This window comes from Carassius carassius, chromosome 17 (genome assembly GCF_963082965.1).
Source record: "Carassius carassius chromosome 17, fCarCar2.1, whole genome shotgun sequence".
NCBI classification, from domain to species: domain Eukaryota; kingdom Metazoa; phylum Chordata; class Actinopteri; order Cypriniformes; family Cyprinidae; genus Carassius; species Carassius carassius.
The window spans coordinates 1,426,194-1,446,938 of NC_081771.1; the positions used below are offsets into that span (position 1 = coordinate 1,426,194).

The 20,745-nt window shown below is 40.8% G+C and overlaps 1 protein-coding gene across 4 annotated transcripts in view; it reads left to right on the forward strand.

Moving 5' to 3' along the window:
- Nucleotides 1–570: 570 nt before the first annotated feature.
- Nucleotides 571–20,745, forward strand: part of LOC132160710 (protein CBFA2T2-like) — a 41,505-nt gene continuing 21,330 nt past the window's right edge. For 2 of the 4 annotated variants that reach the window (XM_059570367.1, XM_059570368.1), the window contains exon 1: nucleotides 571–677. In XM_059570367.1, the coding sequence (XP_059426350.1) occupies nucleotides 650–677 (28 nt within the window). In that variant the 5' untranslated portion in view covers nucleotides 571–649. Of the gene's footprint in view, nucleotides 678–14,467; nucleotides 14,490–18,867; nucleotides 19,006–20,745 lie in introns of those variants that run through there. The other 2 variants (XM_059570370.1, XM_059570369.1) reach the window with 2 other exon arrangements.

Below are 20,745 nucleotides of genomic sequence, written 5' to 3' on the forward strand. Positions count from 1 at the left end.
ATTAATTGAAAGTCTGTATGGAATATTGATATTTTTATACATTCATTTGTGAAGTGAACTCCAACTGAAGGTACTTTGTAAATGCCATGATCCTGAAATTCATACTATGGTTCGTGATGAATTAACCAAAAGTAGCTACAAAGTATTATCATCCCAGCTGAAAAAAAACAACAACAGAAAATTATAATGTTTCTACTACGAATACCATTACAAATATTATACACCATCAACTTTTAACCATTAAAAATAATGTTTCTTTAGTGTGTTTTGGGACATATTCCTTTAGGATTTATTGGTTTTAACAAGCCACCATTAAAACCATTACAAGTCCCATTATAACCAGTAAACCATAGCAAATTTTGTAATTGTATTTCTTTTTTTTTCAGCAGGGGTGGTACAATTATTTATTTTTTTAAATATCCTTTGGGACATTATACTATTAGGACATGTGTGGTGTATGACACTGCAGCATGATAAACATCTGGTATCATGACTGTACCATGATATATCAGCACGGTGCTTTTGATTTATTTTTCAGAAGAGTCTCTGTAGCTCCGCCTCCAGTAATGAAAATATCGGAGATGCTGTCAGAGAGTTCAGACCCCCATCATTAGTGAAGAAGCACAAACACACAGCGTGGAGGATCACGATGGTCGGAATCCCGAGCGCGTTTCAATGTAAGTGCACTAATGTGATAGCCTGGTTAAAACCAGACCCTTTTCAGTTGAAACTGAGTTATTCTGTAGAGAGAATTGAAATTCGCCGGAAGTAGTCTGGGTTTTCCCGGGCTACTAATGTGACGTCATTGTGCTTGTTTGCAGTTTTTATTTTACAGTAACACATATCGCGGCATGCCACACTGAAAAGATCAACAGTGCAGCGAAAATAACGCGTTTTGTGGTAAATACCGCTGTTACTGTTTTTACTGTAAGGTATGATGTACGCGTTCTTGCTTTGCAAGTGTATTGAATCGACTGTAGGTTGTTAAGAGTCCGTCTGCGCATGCGGAACAGCGTCTTCTATAGACAATCTGTCTTCTGTTACTCTGAGAGCCATGTGTTTCCTGCTTCCTTATGACAATTCAACAAAATACATTTAAAATGACAATGTATTTAACATAACGCATTAATATGGAACCTTCCTCATACAATTTATGAAGTAATTTGTGAGGTGTTAACTATGGTAACTACCATCACCATGCATGGTCAATTGTTGTTTACTGTATCTTTAAAGAGCCCTGTGCATTTGCCAACTGCTCTAAGATATGAAATGCACTGATTTGATTTAATCTTAATATTTCAAAGTAAAAGGGGGTGCTAAAATCTGTTTTTGTGGTGGCTGTGTTTTAAAAGGACATTTTTATAATCCTAATTCAAGTAATGGAGGATTTTGAGAAGGTTAACCCGGCCTGGTTTAAATGTCTGAAAATGCTTAACAGTCGAGTTAGACTTATGTCATCTAAATAAGTTAATTTGTAACCTATTACATTTCCAAAATAAACTTACCAACACTACTTGGCACCATTACAAGAGTACAGATCAAGCAAAGGACCATGGTATCACCATACTATCATTCAAAGTGCTTTGAAGTATCACCATGGATTATTGATAACATAACCAAAGGTCTTTTTTGTAAGGGTGAAATTACTTTATTTATTTTTTTTGGACCATGTTACTCCTATGTTTTGTTGTTTGTTTGGACATTATAATGATGATCATGTGATTCTTTGAAGTGCACTGAGGCATCGTGTAAAAAAGTGCCAGTGGTTGGTTCCCATAAAGTATCAAAGTATATTTTCATGCTAATACCATGGTAGTACAGGCAAGCTGTCTGTATAGCATGGTAAACCGGCTCTAATCTGTTCTGAGGGTCGGAGACAGACCCTCTCTCGCGTCTCACTAGAGGATTTGGTGTTAATCCCTTTAGAAAAGTTTCACACCATCTGGACTTTAGTGCTGCTCGGTGGACTGATCTACAGGAGGCCTGTGTGTGTGTGTGTGTGTGTGTGTTTACAATGAATCGTCCCGGTGCCAAAGCAGCGCTGTCGGGGTCCCTCGTGCTCAAGAGTAATGCAGGGAATTGTTTGGTCCCTTGGGGTTTGTTTCCTTGGCCTGAATAACTTAAGCGTTGATCTAGTAGCTGATGATGCTGAAGATCATGTGATGATTGTTTTGACCACATGATGGCGAGATGAGCTGTAGATCAATGAGGTTTTGGGTTTTGACTAGTCATGACAGTGACATTTTTTTTTTTGGACATATACAATGATAAGTACTCTTGTGCACCATGGCAGATAACGTTTATTGCCAAGGTAGGCTTATATCTCAAAGTGCCACTGTATTATTACTGTAGATCACTGTTATTTTTGTAGTTTGTGTAGCCTACTATTATAGTATTATAGTGTTTTGAATAAGCGTTTTTATATTTTATTTTAATTTTACTTTAAGTATTAGCAATTTTATTATGAGCTTTTGTCATTTATTTATTTTTTATATAGAAAATAAATTCTATTTAGCTTTAATAGATTTTTTATTTAGTTTTAGTCAATTTTATTTTAAATTTTCTCGGTCAATTGCCAATGCAATATTTCTAACTTTGGTTTAAGCCGTTACGTGTTTTTTTTTTTTTTTTTTTTTACTAATATTTACATTTAAAATGATTCATGCTTTATTTCAGTCAACAAAAAAAATATATTTTTTAAATTGTTTTTGTCTTCGTTTACACAAACAACATTGGTAGGTATTGCCATGGTACATTTATGGTACATTTACATTTAAATAGTAAAACCATGTTTCTGAAACTAATGTTGCATGCTATTTAATTGGTTTTTCAATGTATTTTCCAATGTGCCATGGTAGTATTATGGTATCTGTCTGGGGAAAAAAACATGCTGATGCTAAATTGTACAAAAAAAACTCTTAATTATGAACTACCATGGAACTTTTATGTGTTGTTTAAAAAACACAGTATTATCATGATAACAACACATTTAGCATTTTCTCCAGCATCCTGGAGTCTTAAACGCTCATGTACATCCCTCTTTAGTGAGCCAGTGTTTGGTTCATATTCAGTTGGAAATATGAAGCTTTAGGACTTTGGTGTAATTTTCCTCTTCAGCTTAAACCAGGGCTCTTGAAAGACTGGAAGATCGTGTGTGTGTGTGTGTTGGGGGTGGTTAGATTCCGGTCCTCTGACTTGAAGAAAGGAAACACAGGACAAAAGGGCCCTTCAGGTTTGAATTAGTGCTTTAATTGCTCTTGGCTCTTGCTGCTGGGGTCTCCAGCGCTGGCTTCAAGATGCTCGGGTCGCGTGGGAGAGTTTGTGCACGTCAGAAAGAGAGAGTATAAGAAGAGCGGGGAATGAAGTACGGGTCTCCACTTCGGTTTTAGCAGCTGTTAGTGTTTAAAGAGGCAATCTTGGCCTGAATCGGCTCCATGGCTCTCCTCTCAAACTGCTGAGAGCTGCGTCCAATTAGCAATTAACCAAACCCTTTAAATCCCAACCGTAATAAAACAGACTCTCGATGCACTCTAGATAGGTTCTGTGGTTTGCAAATGCTAGTTTATCAGACCTTCCATGCACGAACCTGTATTTTATTCATCGGTTTGGTGCTGACAGTGTTAAAACCAGTGTCAAAAATGCTCAAATATGGCTCTTGGTGAGTGGATGTCATTGACCCCATTCTAGTGTGTATGAGCTTGTGTGTGTTGGATGGATTATCTCGGAAGGGAAACACAAGGCAGTAATTGACATCAGCTCCAGCAGATGTTTTCTGTCGCCCACCGCTGCGCAGAAAGGCTGTGCAAGATTGAATCCAGATGTTGAGGCTCCACAGCGAATAGTTCTCTCACCACCAACGAACGACTGTTGCCCGGAACATCAGTTTTTGCTGGAGATATGGATTACTGCGCCTGGAGTCGGGCCTCTGACCCCGTTTAGAAGAATCCAGATTTCTTTATATGCTTCCATCACCAATATTAACCTGATGTGCTGACAACTGTCTTTGTCTTGATTTACTTCAGTTCGCCTAAAGATGGAAAGACTCATTATTTACTCGACCACATGTTGCTCATTTTGCACAGAACTTGCCCTCTTGCTCTCGAATCTCTTTTAAACTTGGGTTATTATTTAGAAAATAAGCTCTGTGGCCAACAAAAGTAGATTTTTAGTCAGTCTTTGTTGATTTTCACATTTTGTTTGTCAAAACGTACTCGGTTACTAACGTAACCTCGGTTCCCTGAGATGAGGGAACGAGTACTGCGTAAGCTAGCTTACGCTATGGGAAAAGGTCCCCTTTTCTCGAGAATATGAAGCCAAAAATTATCCTTAATTTTTAAATAATGTAAAACGCAGTGCTGCAGCACAGCAGACCCAAGCGAAGCGGCTCGCGCGCTTATTGGCTGTGCTGCGGCAACTGCAGCAACCTATGGTGAGGCGGCGGAGAGTAACGAACCAATGGGGGCGCTTCGCGCCCATTGGACGTCAGAGCGCGCCAAAATAGGCGTGGCTGGAACTATATAAGCCACCGCTTCACCATAGGGATCAGGTTTTAAATCGACTGAAGCGATCACCCGGTCCGAGCACATAGCACGGCAGGTTACGCAGTACTCGTTCCCTCATCTCAGGGAACCGAGGTTACGTTAGTAACCGAGTACGTTCCCTTTCGAGAGTACTCTCGTACTGCGTAAGCTAGCTTACGCTATGGGAACACAATGTAAAACGCCGTGCGTGCTCGGGAACTTCGACCTGTCACAGCCCGAGGCGAGAGCTCGGGGCTTTATAGCAGGAGAAATCCCAGTCCCAACAGCCAACCTTAGTGAGCTTTATATAGGGAACGAAAAAAGGGGGACGTGATAAGGCTTAGCACGTCTATATAGAAAGTACCCTGGCGTGCAGGGCAGGGACTTGCAGATTATAGAATCTAATAAATGTGGACGGAGAGGCCCAGCCTGCCGCCGCACAGACATCCAGTGGTATCCCGCAGGACCACGCCCATGACGAGGCCATACCTCGGGTGGAATGGGCTCTGATGCCGAACGGGCAGTGAAGGCCCTTAGATTTGTAAGCCAGCGAGATAGTGTCTACTATCCATCGCGATAGGCTTTGCTTCGTGGTGGCGAGACCTCGGGTGCGCCCACCAAAGCATATGAAGAGCTGGTCCGACCTCCTGAATAAGGCGGAGCGCGCAATATAGGTTTTAAGAGCCCTGACGGGGCAGATGAAGCTCGCGTTGCTTTCGTCGCTTTGCGAGGAAAGGGCTGACAGCGAGATGACCTGCGCTCTGAACGGTGTTGAGAGCACCTTGGGGACATAGCCGTGTCTTGGTCTGAGAATGACTCTGGAGTCATTAGGCCCAAACTCGAGACAGTCAGCGCTTACAGATAGCGCATGTAAATCCCCCACTCGCTTGACTGAGGCCAGAGCCAGTAGAAAAGCGGTTTTGAACGAAAGAAGCTTCATATCGACAGACTGAAGCGGTTCAAAAGGGGGGCCCTTTAAGGCCTCTAGGACCGTAGACAGGTCCCAGGAAGGGATTGAAGGGGGTCGGGGAGGGTTCATCCGACGAGCTCCCTTAAGGAAACGAATGACCAGTTCGTTTTTTCCCAGTGATAGGCCGGCCACCGGAGCATGAGAAGCTGCAATGGCTGCCACATACACTTTGAGCATAGACGGGGATCTGCCCGCATCTAAACGCTCCTGTAGGAAGGAGAGTATCTCCATCACGTCACATAAGTGAGGGTCTAGGTTCCGTGTCCCGCACCAGGTGGAGAACACTGACCATTTCTGCGCGTATAGGCGCCTGGTTGAGGGCGCTCTGGCTTCCGTAATGGTCTTTAACACTCCCTCAGGGAGGTTCCCGGGTACCCGTTGAGGGGCCATACATGAAGGGCCCAAAGTTCGGGGTGGGGATGCCAGAGCGCGCCCTTCAGCTGCGTGAGGAGATCTTTCCGCAGCGGTATTGGCCATGGGGCTGTACTGGACCGCTGCATCAGCTCGGAGAACCAAGGTTGGGTCGTCCAGAGTGGGGCTACTAGCAGCATAGCACATCTGCTCTTCCTGACCCGATCGATGACCTGCGGTAGCATCGCGACCGGTGGGAAGGCATAAAGCGGGCGTCTGGGCCAATCGAGGGCCAGCGCGTCCCTGCTCTTTGAAAAATATATTGGGCAATGAGCGTTGTCTTCTGAGGCGAAGAGGTCGACCTCTGCCCTGCCGAAGATGCTCCACATCAACTGAACCGTCTGTGGGTGAAGAGACCACTCCCCAGGGGGAACATTCGCCCTGGAAAGCATGTCCGGGCCCCGGTTCAGGATGCCAGGTACATGCGCTGCCTTTAGCGAGCGCAGATTGTAATGTGCCCATGTCAGAAGACGCTCGGTCAGGGTGTGCAAGGTTTCTGACCTGACACCACCCTGGCGATTTATGTAGGCCACCACTGACATGCTGTCTGATCTGACCAGAACGTGGTGGCCCTTTAAAAATGGGAGGAAAGCTTTCAGGGATAGTTCGACCGCTATCATCTCCAGACAGTTTATGTGTAACAGTCGCTCCGGGCTCGACCAGAGGCCGGAGGCAGACCTGCCCTCGTACAGGGCGCCCCAACCGAGGTTGGATGCATCTGTCGAGACTACTTTCCATTTCGAGACAGCGCCCGTGCTTACGCCTAACTGATACCAGTTGGCTATTTTCCAAGGGGCCAGAGCTGTGATGCAGCCGTGGGTCACCCTGATGCGCGCGCGGCCGGAAATCCAGGCGCGCGCTGGAACACGGTCTCTCAGCCAGCGCTGTAGTGGGCGCATGCGCAGCAGGCCCAGTTTGGGATCCGCAGAGGCTGATGCCATCAGACCTAGCATTTCCTGAAATCGTTTGAGCGGGTAAAGAGACCCGGCTTTGAACGACACGGCTAAATGCTGAATAGTGAGAGCGCGCTGTGACGTCAGACGCGCTGTACATGTCACAGAGTCTATGTCTATCCCCAAAAAGGAAATCCTCTGGCTGGGAGACAGAGCGCTCTTGACAGTGTTGATCGTGAGACCCAGGCATTCTAAATGGCTGAGGATCCAGGATCTGTGTGTCGTCAGTAGTTCCTCGGAATGGGCTAAAACTAGCCAGTCGTCGAGGTAGTTCAATACTCGCACTCCCCGCATTCTCAGGGGTGCGAGAGCGGCATCCATGCACCGTGTAAACGTACGGGGCGCTACGGAGAGGCCGAATGGAAGAACCATGTACTGATAAGTCTGCCCCTCGAAGGCGAATCTCAAGAATGGCCTGTGATGGGGTGCTATTTGAATGTGAAAGTAAGCGTCTTTCAGATCCACTGAGAAAAACCAATCCCTCGGGCGAATTTGCGCGAGTGTTTGTTTGGTAGTTAACATTTTGAACGATCGCGTCATAAGCGCTTTGTTCAAACGTCTGAGATCTAGGATGGGTCTGAGACCGCCATCCTTTTTTGGTACGAGGAAGTAGCGGCTGTAAAAGCCTGACTCGCGCTGCGCAGGGGGGACAGTTTCTATCGCCCCTTTTGCAAGAAGGTTTATCAGTTCGGCGCGAAGGACGTGTGTCATTTCGCTTTTCACTTTCGTTTCGACCACGGCGCGAAAGCGCGGCGGTCTGCGAGCGAACTGGAGCGAGTAACCTCGTTTTATTATATTCAAAACCCAATTTGATATGCCGGGGATGGCCTGCCATGCAGCGGCTCGTGCGGCTATGGGTTGAATGTGCTTCGGGCACTGGCCGCCTGTTATGAGGGGACCAGTAGCTCGAGTATGCTGTGCTTGTGACACTGTGGTGACAGCGCTTATTTGTAGGGTTGCGCACTGAGAAGTGGGCACGCGCGCTACATTTAGAGCACCTCCGGCGCGAGCGGGAAGGTGGGCATGAAAGGAGACCCGAGTGAGTCTTTGTGACACTTGGGGGAGTGTGTATACATGTAGGGGTGCGTACTGTGTAGTGGGCACACTGCCTACATAGAAAAAGCTCTTTTTGAGCTTTATTGAGGTCGCCGTGAAAACGGCGTTTGTGTGAAGGCGTGCGTGCATTGTAACAGGCTCGTTTACTGCAGTATAGACATCTCCAACCGCCTTTAGTGAGGGGATTGGAGGAAGCATGTGAGGTTTCTTGTGTGGTGGTCCGGCCGCAGCGGGACTTAACCACGGTCTTTTCAGCCCGAAGGTCAGGAGGGCTTCGGAGGCTCGGGGTTCAGCACAATCCTGGGCCGAGGTCCCCGTCTCTCTGGCGGTTTGCGGCTCGTAGAGCGAGAGCGGTGCTGGGTTTTGGTCGCTGGGCGAGACTGTAAGTCTGGCTGCGATGGCTTCGAGGTCTGAGGGGGCGGCGCATTTCTACGGCGTCCCGCAGCAGAGCTAGAGCGTTTCGGCAGGAAGTGTCTCATTGCCTGTGACGTTTTCTGAGCCTCAGTGAAGCGTTCAGCGAAACCCTTAACCGACTGGCCAAAGAGGCTGGAAGGCGAGATAGGAGAGTCGAGAAAGGCGGATTTGTCGGCGTCTTTCATCTCCGTGAGCGTGAGCCAGAGGTGTCGCTCTAAAACAGCGAGGCTTGCCATGCTTCGGCCGATCGCTTGTGCTGTGGTCTTTGTCGCACGCAGGGCTAGATCAGTAGCGCTGCGGAGATCTTTAAAGTCATAGGTATCTGGGGCAGACTCGTCCAGGTTACGGAGAAGTCTGGCCTGAAAAACCTGCAGCACAGCCATGGTGTGTAGAGCCGAAGCAGCTTGACCAGCGGAGGTGTAAGCTCGGCCAGCGAGAGCTGAGGTGGTGCGGCACGGCTTGGATGGATGCACAGGCTTCGACCGCCATCCAGCGGCTGAGGGCGGGCAGAGGTGTGCAGCAATAGCCTCCTCGAGAGGGGGGAGGCTCTCGTAACCGTGGTCTCGGGCGCCGTCGACAGAGGAGAGTGCTGACGAGACAGAAGTCTTCAAGCGTGCGGAGAATGGGGCTTTCCACGACTTTGTGAGTTCATTGTGAACTTCCGGGAAGAAGGGGGCGTTTCTTTGCGGAGGGGCCGAAGGGCGCCCCTGCAGGAACCATTCATCCAGCCTGCTTTTAGCGGGCTCGTCTGGAGGAGACCAGTCGAGCTGAAGGTCGCTGACAGCCCTTGTAAGCATGCGAGTAAGCTCTGCGTCGATATCGGCGCGTTGTCCGGTGCAGCTGGGTGCTGTAGAGGGGGGGGGGTCCGCAATGGAGCCCGACCATTCCTCACTACTGGACGCGGCGAGAGAAAGGCTGTCGTGTCTGTCCTCTTCCGCCTCAGGCGCTCCGAAGGAGAAGGGGGCGCTGGTGAGCAGGGACTGGCGCTGCTCATCCACTGCAGTATGCTCAGGCATTCTCTGATTGCGGCGTTTCTTACGCGGCACTTGAGAGAGAAGAGGCGGAGCGGGTGGAGCATCGTGGCTGGTTTGAGCTAATCGAGCCCGCAGGGTCGATATAGCCATGTCGTCGCACTCAGGGCAGCCGCCCTTGAAGAGTGCGCTCTCAGCATGCTCGCGGCCCAGGCAGGAGACACAGATGATGTGGCGGTCCTCGCTGGGCAGAGGGCCTCGGCAGGAAGCGCAGGCCCGAGGCATTTGAAACAACGCCTCGAATTCTGGAGGAAAAAAGTGTGATGCAGCGGCAAACACACTAGCTTTGAAAAGGATATAGTCACGCCGGATGGCGCAGCAGGAAGCGAGTGCTGAAGGCGGCGTCGAGATGAAGCACGAGCCGGCGTCCTCAGATCTGCGTTGCAGTGCTATCCCGCTGAGAGGCTTTTCGACGGCGTGTAGAGGCTTCTCCGGAGAAGACAGCGAAGTGCAGGTGAGATCGCTGAAGGAGATGAAATCTGATCCCTATGGTGAAGCGGTGGCTTATATAGTTCCAGCCACGCCTATTTTGGCGCGCTCTGACGTCCAATGGGCGCGAAGCGCCCCCATTGGTTCGTTACTCTCCGCCGCCTCACCATAGGTTGCTGCAGTTGCCGCAGCACAGCCAATAAGCGCGCGAGCCGCTTCGCTTGGGTCTGCTGTGCTGCAGCACTGCGTTTTACATTATTTAAAAATTAAGGATAATTTTTGGCTTCATATTCTCGAGAAAAGGGGACCTTTTCCCATAGCGTAAGCTAGCTTACGCAGTACGAGAGTACTCTCGAAAGGGAACTAAAGACTCTTCACAAATGAACACAACGTCAAAGAAGTCTAAATGCAATCAGCAGAAGTAAGAAGTTAAAAATAGACTATAAACAAACTACGGTTGCATGATTTCTGACAACTTTATTGCATGGTTTTTTTTTTTTTGCAAGAGATCAATTGTGATTCTTAAGTCTCTGGGGTATATTTGTAGCAATAGCCAAACATACATTGTAGGCTATTTGTCAAAATTATAGATTTTTCTTTTATGCCAAAAATCATTAGGATATTAAGTAACAATCATGTTCCATGAAGATATTTTGTAAATTTCTTACCGTAAATATATCAAATTCGAATTCATATAAGAATTCATTTGGAAAACTTTAAAGATGATTTTCTCTATTTAGATTTTTTTGCACCCTCAGATTCCAGATTTTCAAATAGTTGTATCTCGGTCAGATATTGTCCGATCCTAACAATATCCTTATTTATTCAGCTTTCAGATGACATATAAATCTCAATTTCGAAAAATTGTCCCTTATGGATGGTTTTGTCGTCCAAGGTCAAAATTATAGACATGATGAGGCTTTAAAAGCAGTGAGTAGATGAGTTTAGCTGTTTGAATTGATGAGGTTTAATGTCTGCGATTACCTCTATATTCCCATTTAGTTAGAAACCAGCTTTTTAAAGACTAGTTAAACTTCAAAAACACACATTACTGATGTATACTGTACGTGGTAGAATAAAACATGAAGATATCTTGATCTTGTGTTCACCACAGACCTTATTTCAAGCACAAATCATTCAAAATTCTCTTTGATTTTGAACCAATGGAAGCTAAAAATTTTAACTCGTTTCTAGGTTTTGGTCTATAAAAATACATCATCCATTCAACACTGGATGTCACTGAATTTAAAACTAAATGCATCTCAAAGCAGCCGTGTTTGAATATGAGAGTTTTGAGACCTCTAGTGCATGCAAGATTTGTTCTAACAAATTACATTTTAGATTCCTCAAACAAAACTATCGCATGACTTCCGAAGACTCGAAAGATTGCATATGGACTTTTGTTGTTGTTGTTGTTGTTGTTTCTGGAGCTTGACATCTCTCCATCACCAACTAGCCTGAAGAAAATTGACGTAGCATTTACTTTGAAACTATTTTCACTTAGAAATTGCTAGTCAGTTTCACAAATAATTACATAGCTTTACATAAAAAAAAGAAAAAATGACAAAGATAATTTTAGGCTGAAACGTCTCTTTAAAGGTCCACTGTAAAAAAACAAAAAAAAACAAAAAAAAACGTAAAACTAAAGTAAAATATCGTAATAAATAAAGTGCAAAAAGGCAATTAAAGGTTTTACAGAAAAAAAATTATTTTACAGACTTTTGCTTGTTTAAATTATCATCTTTTACTTTAATTATACATTTTTTTGTTTGTTTCAGTCATTTATTTTATTTTACATTAATTTTACAGTTTCAGTCATTTATCATTTTTTACAGATTTTTTTTACAGTGTACAGTTTTTTCCTCATCTCTGGAGCAGCGATGGGTGTTGTTGTCTTTTGGAGCTGATCTGTGATTGTTGGCAGGCTGATGGTTATCAGCTGATCTGGCTGTTGTGAAACAAAGCAATAGGAGTTCAGCAGGATTATTTCAGGACGGCTGATCGCGCTCGGGACTTTCTGCAGCAGAGGGAGTTTAAAGAGAGACAAAGACGGCAGTCATTGAGGGTCTATCAGAGGGAGGAGCGTTTAAGAGCTTGTGAAAGGGGCTTATCGTGCCATTAAAGCTTTTTAGGACCCCCACCATCCACACAGCTTGAGAACGAGCCCTCCACCTCCTCAGGAGTTCAGGAGATTCTCTTCAACTTTCTGTATAGTCTGAGAATCATATTCAAGCAGCTGGATGTTAGAGACATAGCTGTATGGTAAAGGAATGTCTTGATCAGTATCCAGGTGTTATTTTAACCCCAAAATAAACAGCAACAAACAAGAGATTATAGTTTGTATACAGAAAATAGAGCCTATCATTGAGATGGTTTTCTTGACAACTGAACACATTTATCTTTCATGCAATAAACAACAATAAAACAATCTCAATTGTCAAATGATAATGGAAATCATCTTTTCTGGACACAATGATTCTTACAAATTAAAATAAACATAAATTCAGTTTAATAAAACATAGTACCATGATGCATACTTTCGAATGTATTTTATTTTATTTTATGTATGCATCACAATCATGTTTAACATAATATGCTAAAACTGAAATTAAAATTAAAACCATAAAAACAATTTCATTGCTTAAAATAAAATAAACATAAAATATAGATTTTTTTCTTTATTATTTCAGCTAGTTGCCAAAGCAAAATCTCTCATTTTAATGTAGCTCAACTTGATATAATAAAATATCTTGATATAACGAAATAAACCTGAATAAAAATGATAAATATAAAAAAATACTAATTCACTTTAAATAAATGAATAAAATAAATTTAAAATGAAAATTTTTAATATAAAAACAGATTACAATTTTTAATAAAAAACTATAATAGTGGCTGAGTATAAAAACCAATGTATAAATACTTCACAGTAGGTTTTGAAAATATGATATATAAAATGTGAGATTCCCTCATGTGTGCAATTTCAGAATAAAATAAAATGAAAATAAATCCAGTGGTTACATTAGACTACTTGTTTTCTTTTCCTGTCTCTCTGTCCGATCTTTTATTTCTCTCATGGGCTGATGGGAAATCCAGCTGTTTTGTGGTCATCGGTGGCCAATCGACTATAAAAAAAAGAGGGGATAAAAATCGACTTCAGTCCAGTCTGTGAGAACTCACCAGAGCGTTGACATTGAGACCCGATGTGTGTGTGTGTGTGTGTGTGTGTGTTTCTCATGCTTCAGGCCATACTGCCACATTGAACAGGATGTCTGTGTCACATTTCAATGATCCATTATATTTCTCCTTTGGTACTGGCAGAAGTGCTTCTGAATGAACGGGACAGTGAATGAGACGCTTTATTTTTGTCTGCTTTTGGGAGTCCAGAGGGCTGTAATGATAACTTTCCCATGAAATACACTAAATATGAGAGTAATCGCATGCATGTGAACACAGTATTTATGTCTCGTGTGAGGGATGCCTGATTTGGGATCAGTTTTGTGAATCGGGTCTTTTCATTGAAATGGTTCACAAACAACTTTGAAAAATTGATTCGGTCTGATTTTGTGGGTAAATATCATAAAATTAAAACTAAAAATTAAATTAAAATAAAATAAAATAAATTAAATTAATAGATCAAATGTTTACTTATTTTTTATTATAATAATAAAATCTAGCTAGCTAGCTAGTCGCTGAGATGTCATTTCTCTTTTCCTTTAAGTTTAACTTAAAAATAACTAAAATTAAACCTGAAAATAAACTAATAAAAATATTTTATTTAGAAAAATATTAAATTCATAAAAATCACAAAAACACACAACAACAGTATTAAAAAACCTTAACAAAAAATTAAATAAAAACAAAAAAATATAATAATAAAAAGATTTGTGTATATATATATATATATATATATATATATATATATATATATATATATACAATTAAATATCACTGCTGCTTTTTGCCTACAAAGGCAGGATCCTGACTTCTATTGAAACCTAATATGTGATCTGATAAAATAAAATAGTATGCTATTATTGTATTATGTAACATATAAGCAACATAATTATGATAAATCATCAGGGCACACGTATTCACAATACATCCTAAAAGTAAAAGTAGCTTATAACTCGCTAATTTAGGAGAAAATCTTAAAAATAATGGAAAATATAATGGTAAGTTTTAGCGCTAAAACGATAGACCCCTATCAGCCAATCACTGTGTGCATAGTTAATAAGCATCACCCATAGCATCGAGGTCAACCCCGCCCCCTTACTCTTAGCTTAACACTTCCCTCTATTCCTTACTTCAAGTTTGTCTTACCAGCTTTTAAAAGAAAACTTCGCTAAAAAGGTTTAGTGCTATTTAGGAGAACTCTTAGTGGTAAGATGTAAAATGTAAAGTAGCTAATGAATCACATTTTGAACTGGTTCATTGTAACGAACAGTTTGAAAGAACCGATTCCTCAAAATGAGTCAGGCATTCCAGCACTTGAAGACATTCCAAGGGGATTGTGGGAAACGGTGGTCTTGACAAGCCAGAACAGATCCTGCAATCCAACCTCAGGAAAGATATGACACAAGATCCCCTTTCTCTTCTTATCGCCGCAGCTATAATTAAGTCCTTGGTTTACCGTCTCGCTCTCTCGCTCTCTTTCTCCAGGTGTTCTCTACACATACTCCAGCTGAACCACCTGCAAACACAGGTGTGTGTGTGTGTGCCAATAACACAGCTGCTCTAGTCTCTTGCCTTGAGGCCAAAAATGGACTGAGATTTCAGAATAAACACAGGTGTGATGTAGAACAAGAGATATAGACCAGCTCCAAACGACCACTAAAACAAGCTTGTTTCTACTGCTCATATAATATATGCTTTACTATTAACATGTACAGTATAAAAGCTTGCATTAACATTTGCGATTATACATGCATGCACATAGTGAATATTGCATTAAATGGTGCACTGTACAGTTTCACAGTTTCACAGCTTTCATCCCACTCGGATGCATTTTATTCCAATAGCAAAAGTTGGATGTGATGTATATACACCTCCAAATCATGCTTGAGGTCACTGCCTATGTCCTTCGTTCATTAAGCAACGCCCCAGAAAGTGTTTAGAGGTATTAATCACTTACAAATGTGTGAATGTCACTGCTCTAGAAAAACAAAATATCAAGTATTTTTCAAATTTATTAAGGAAGACGCAAAGGTTTCTAATGCATTTAACCTGCAATGTTGATAGACAGCATCAGTAGTCATTATTTTATGATTTAAAATCCAAATGGAAATCCTTTTGTGAAATGTTTTGCGAGAATGTGCTTCGACATTTTGTATTTAATGCGGTGACATTCACACGGCATGCCATGTATTTATCAGTGATTATATCAGAAGTCTTAAATATAGTCCGGAGGTTGTTTACACCAGAGCTGGTTTGGGATTTGACCTCTTCGGTATGAAGCGGTGTGTGTTTCTCTGTCCGTCCACACACACATGGACTTCACATCAGTTCTTCTCTTGTAAAACCAGGCAGTAAATTCCTCCTCGTCATTGTCTTGTCACACGATTCTCAGAAAAACTTTCGCTAGGATGGTTAATCCAGTTCTCTGACATTTGTAGGGAAATAATAAAAGATTGATGTGTTATGAAGATCTTTATTTCTAAGATTTCCAAGGCTTTGGGAGGTCAGGTGACAGTGTTACATTGCACACTTTCACATAATATTTTTTACACATTATTTAATTCTATTTGGGCATCTGATTGAGCATCAAACCACATGTTTGTTAAATGGTTCTGAGGGACAGACTTAATGAAATCAATGCATGCAAGCGTGAGGATGATTCAGATAATGAGAATGGATCAGGGTTGCTGGTAAGTAATCATGTCTGTCTAACAGTAAACTGTGTGTGTGGACTCTTTTCTTGGCTTTCAAAGTGGAAACTTTAGGGTGATGTGGCCAAGAGAGCGTGTGACCCACCTCTCATAAATTGCGCTGTTGCACGCGCTCAGACCGACACTGAAGTTTCGGGGAGTAACTAACTACTAACTCAGCTGCTCTTGTCAGTAGTGTGATGGTTTTCAGACTGCTGTGTTTCACTGCTTCAGAATCAAACACTAGCAGACTAACTGAATACCACTCACATGCGTGCATACCTACCTTTTTTTTTTATCATAATCGTAGCTAAAACGCTACATAGTTTGCTGTAATATATTTGAATTATTTGCATGTTATATTGTTGTGATTTTTTTATTATATGTGGCATTTTAGGCTATAATAATTAATATTGTTTTATATAATCATATATCATTTGGCACACTAATGGTGCAGAAATTATATAATACACACACACACACACACACACACACACACTTGGGCTGCACGATAAGGACAATAATCATTATTGTTGATTATTCCCTTCAAACTGAACTTGCAATTATTAATTACGCTTATCACAATTTACATTGAATTATATTTATATCTTTATCTATTTATATATTTAGAAAAAAAATATAAGCTAAAAACTTTTAGTACTTTTCTATAGTAGGCTATTAAGCCTCAAATGTCAACTATACATCTGATTGATTTCTTCTTTAAAATATAAAAAAGTAAATATATGAATGGTATTATTGTTGTATTAAAACAGTTGGAAATTTCTTAATTATAAACTTTTTTAAATGCATTTTTTTTTTCATCCCAAGACTTTTTTGGATGATCCCAAAGGGAGGTTTAGTGATTTAACTCGCTTCTGGGGACAATTTGGTCACACACACCTTTTTCACACACGTCTCCTGACTTACATACAGACATACTCAGTCTGTACGTGTTCTAAGAGCAGTTGAGTGTGTGTGTGTGTGTGTGTGTGTGTGTGTGTGTCAGGCTTTACTTAAACTAATGGCTCCCAGGCGTGCAGCGGGGCCAGACACACTGGAGCCGAGAGCCGAGCAGGAATGCCACTACAAACACAGAGAGAGAGACTGACGGACGCAGAGAAGTGCTTGGAAAGAGATTTTGCTGTGGAGGAGATTGGATGTGGATTTGGAACAGAAGTCCATGCAGTGTGTGTGTGTGCGTGTGAGAGAGTTCAGGACGAGTGTGTTCACATCTGTTGCCCTGCTGCGTTACGTCCACAGATGGAGGAAACGTCTTGCAGATGGAAGTGAAGGATTGTAACGATTTAGATAGAAACAGGCTCCTGTGCCCTGTGCCCTTCATTGTGTTAAAAAAAACAATTTTCACCAAAATAAAATGATGAAACTCATCAATCCATGCTGTCTTGGAGCCAAAGATGGTCACATTTTGATATTAGTTTGGCATGTTAACACCAAGCTCTTAATAATCACAAAAATTCACAGTGCATAGAAATATTGGGTAAATTAACCCATTTTTAATTAGAACTGTTTTGTGTTAATCTAACTAATACAATTTGCTCTAAGAATGTTTCCCATTAAACATTATTTCGGAATGTTCTCGAAAGTTACAAAATGTCCAGTGTCTAAATGTTTCAAAAGTGTTAAATGAACATTCCGTTTGATCATTTTGAATACATTATGCAAACGCTATTTTTATAATTTATCGTATATAATTATGCATATTATAATATAATATACACACAAGCATGATCACAATTATTTAAAAATGATAATATTTAGTTTTGAATATATTATATACAATTTTGTATTATTTAAATATATTATTATTATTATATTGTATTTTTTACACAATATATACAATATAGCCTATATTTACTTTTTTAAAAATCTCAAAATTCATCAATTATCGTTTGATTTTGGAGCTGATGCTAAGCTGAATGATGAGCTCTTATAACTGTGTGATAATCTCAGTATTGACTGATTAATCAGGCTGGGTTATAAATCGCTGTTTCACTATACTTGATGAATTCTTATTATTTCTGCTCATATCAGGTTTCGTTCTCTCTCTGTGTGACGCCAAAGGCTTGAGAAGTCTCTGAACGTGAGGTCATGCGTTTTTGACTTTCTCTTTGGACGGGATGAGAGATTGGGCTCTGTTTATTTGTCTAGATGAAGATGGAGAGTTAAATAGCGTACATGTGCCACATGACACCATATTGCAGATAATGTTTCTTATTATATGTCAGATTTTGTTGAACTTCCACTCCCTCGCCCCCCATGAAAAGAAAATGATCTGGCTTGTGGATGAAGTGTTGTTTATTAATAATGTTTGGAATAATTTGGAAGATTTTTTTCAACAAAAAAAATTATCTCCTTTGAATGTGGAAAGCACCATTTAATTCCAAACTTATTTCAATATTTAAATAAATTAATAAATAAATAAATGAAATGTATATATATATGTATATGTAATTGTTTTATTTAACAATTGTGAGTCAGGGTCACTATTATAATAATAAGTGATAAATGAAACAATAAAATAAACTGCTTAAAATAAAATATAAAAACCCTGACTTGATGCACTAAAATAACTAAAACTCAAATAAAAATGTATTAAATATAAATAGGCATGGGAAAAAAACATAATTTGAACAAAACATAAAATGAAATATATATATATATATATTAATAAAAACTATAACAGTATCTCAATAATATTAAAATGACACCGTTATGAGTACAAATAAAAATATACAGTAAAATGTCTAATACATTAGTAATTCTAATGTCTTAGTCGACATCAACAATTGACTGTTTGCATGCATTTTATTTCTTCTAAGCAATTTTACGAGAAACTTCTGGAACAAAGTTAATTGACACATCAATTAGGGCTCATTAGAGCAATGCTGAGCAATAAAATTGTACGTTCTTGGATGCAAACAGTGCAAGAAGTTGAATAGTTCATCCTAAAGTAACGGCACACACAGCATGAGGTGTTATGGGTAACTTCCCCTCCCTTCGGTTGGCATGCACTTTGTTTAGCTTTTGAGAGCCAGAGCAGTTAGTTATGTTAATGAGTCTCCTCTAGTTTAATGTATTGAATAGAGCAGCGGCTGATTGGCCAGGAGCCACACAGTGGGCGTGGCCTGGGTGATGACATCAGCAGAGAGAGAAGGGAGGCGTGGAAGACCATCTGGAGTCCATCTGTGCCTCGCTGGCGGTGGGAAGGACTCGGACTGCAGTGCTCACATATGTGAGAGAGTTTGAGACACATGCATCACATATGAAGAGAGAGAACATTTCTTACATTGTTTGGAATAAGACACAAGCAGAGCAGACCATCATAGAGAGGAGGTGAGCACCATCTCTGTGTATTCATGCCTTCAGCTGCTTTATGTTTACATTTATTAATTTAGCTGATGCTTAGCGACTTACAATTGCTATATATATGTCAGAGGTCACACGTCTCTGGAGCAACTAGGGGTTAAGTGTCTTGCTCAGGTGTCTCACAGTGGATTTGAACCCGGTCTCTCACACCAAAGGCGTGCATCTTATCCACTGCGCCAACACCACCCCATGTTTGCATCCAAAGCTGGATTTGTTCTCTTTTCCAGAGCTGTAGATATAAGGCTTTGGTGTGTGTGTACTCATCTTTTATAATATTTTTTTATCAAATGGATTACATTATTGAGAGCATCATGCCCAAATAAAACAGTTTATTGGTTTTAAAATATACAAATGCGCTGCTGTCATGAGCCATCTGGATAGTGCATTTAAATGATACATTCATTAATAAATATATATAATATATGTTGTATATATTAATTATAAAGTGCATCTAAATATAATAAATAAAAATTAATTTATTCAGTTTTTCTATTAGTTGAAATGAAAACTTAAATTTTAATAATAATAAAAAAGTAACAATGTGGTTATTTTTGAATGCAAATTCACTTAATTGCATTTGTTATGTTGTTTTTGTATTCATATAATAGAGGCGATTCATGCTTTTAATGTCATGGAAATTCTGAAATAATCAGGGGATTTTAAAATCGTGATTTGGGAATCTGAAGAAGGTCAGTCGTGGAAATGAGTGATAACATCACGGAAAGTTTTTATACTCCGCTCTAAAATATTTCATCGGCTGGAATCTGCTCTTTGAGAGTGTCATCTCTATAAAAATATATATATATAAAAACCAATCCTTGATGACTTCACTGTTGAAGTGTTTCCACGTGGCAGGATCTTGAGGAGAGAGATGGAGTTTGACTTCAGCATCCGAGCTGCTTTAACTCTCGTGTGTAGAGTTCGTTTTCTGCATGAATGAATAGATCAATGGATGGATTCAGTATGTTTGCTGTTTAGGAGATTTAATGGAGCTTATACAGTAGATAACAGAGCTCTAAAAGGAATGTGTGATCATGTCAGAGTTTCTTGCTTTTCATTGGAGACTTTTGGCAAATCTGAGGCCTGATTTAGCTCAATCAAAGATGTGAGAATCGAAGAGACGGTCTCGCTGCATCTCATTACTGACGTGTTTCTGCAGGTCTGCTGTATGTCACCTTAACACAATCTACAGCCGCTTTCTGACAGACACACAGCAGACTGTTTCACACTGACAGAACAACGTGTGTGTGTGTGTGTGTGTGTGTGTTCTTTTCCCCTCTAGACATGCTGTCTGCTTTGCAAACTCACAGATTTGGACTGGAATATAACTAGTGTCTTGTAGTCCTCCGTATTTAAGGATAAAACACATTTAAGCACTGTTTCTAGTGTTTTCTGTCTTTTTTATGCTTTAGACCTTTCAAAGTGATGGTATCAGATGATAACATAATAATTTTTTGAGTAATTTTTAATTATTTATTACACTACTATTCAAAAGTTGGCAGGATTATGTAATGTTAAAGAAGTCCACAAGGCTGGTCACCAATGCTGCATTTATTTAACCAAAATTGTGATTATAGCATTGCAAATCAAAATAACTGTTTTCTGTCTGAAAATTATTTAAATGTAATTTATTCCTGTGATGCAATGCTACTTTTTTCAGCATTATTACTCCAGTCTTCTGAATTTCAGGATTATTTGAATCTTGAA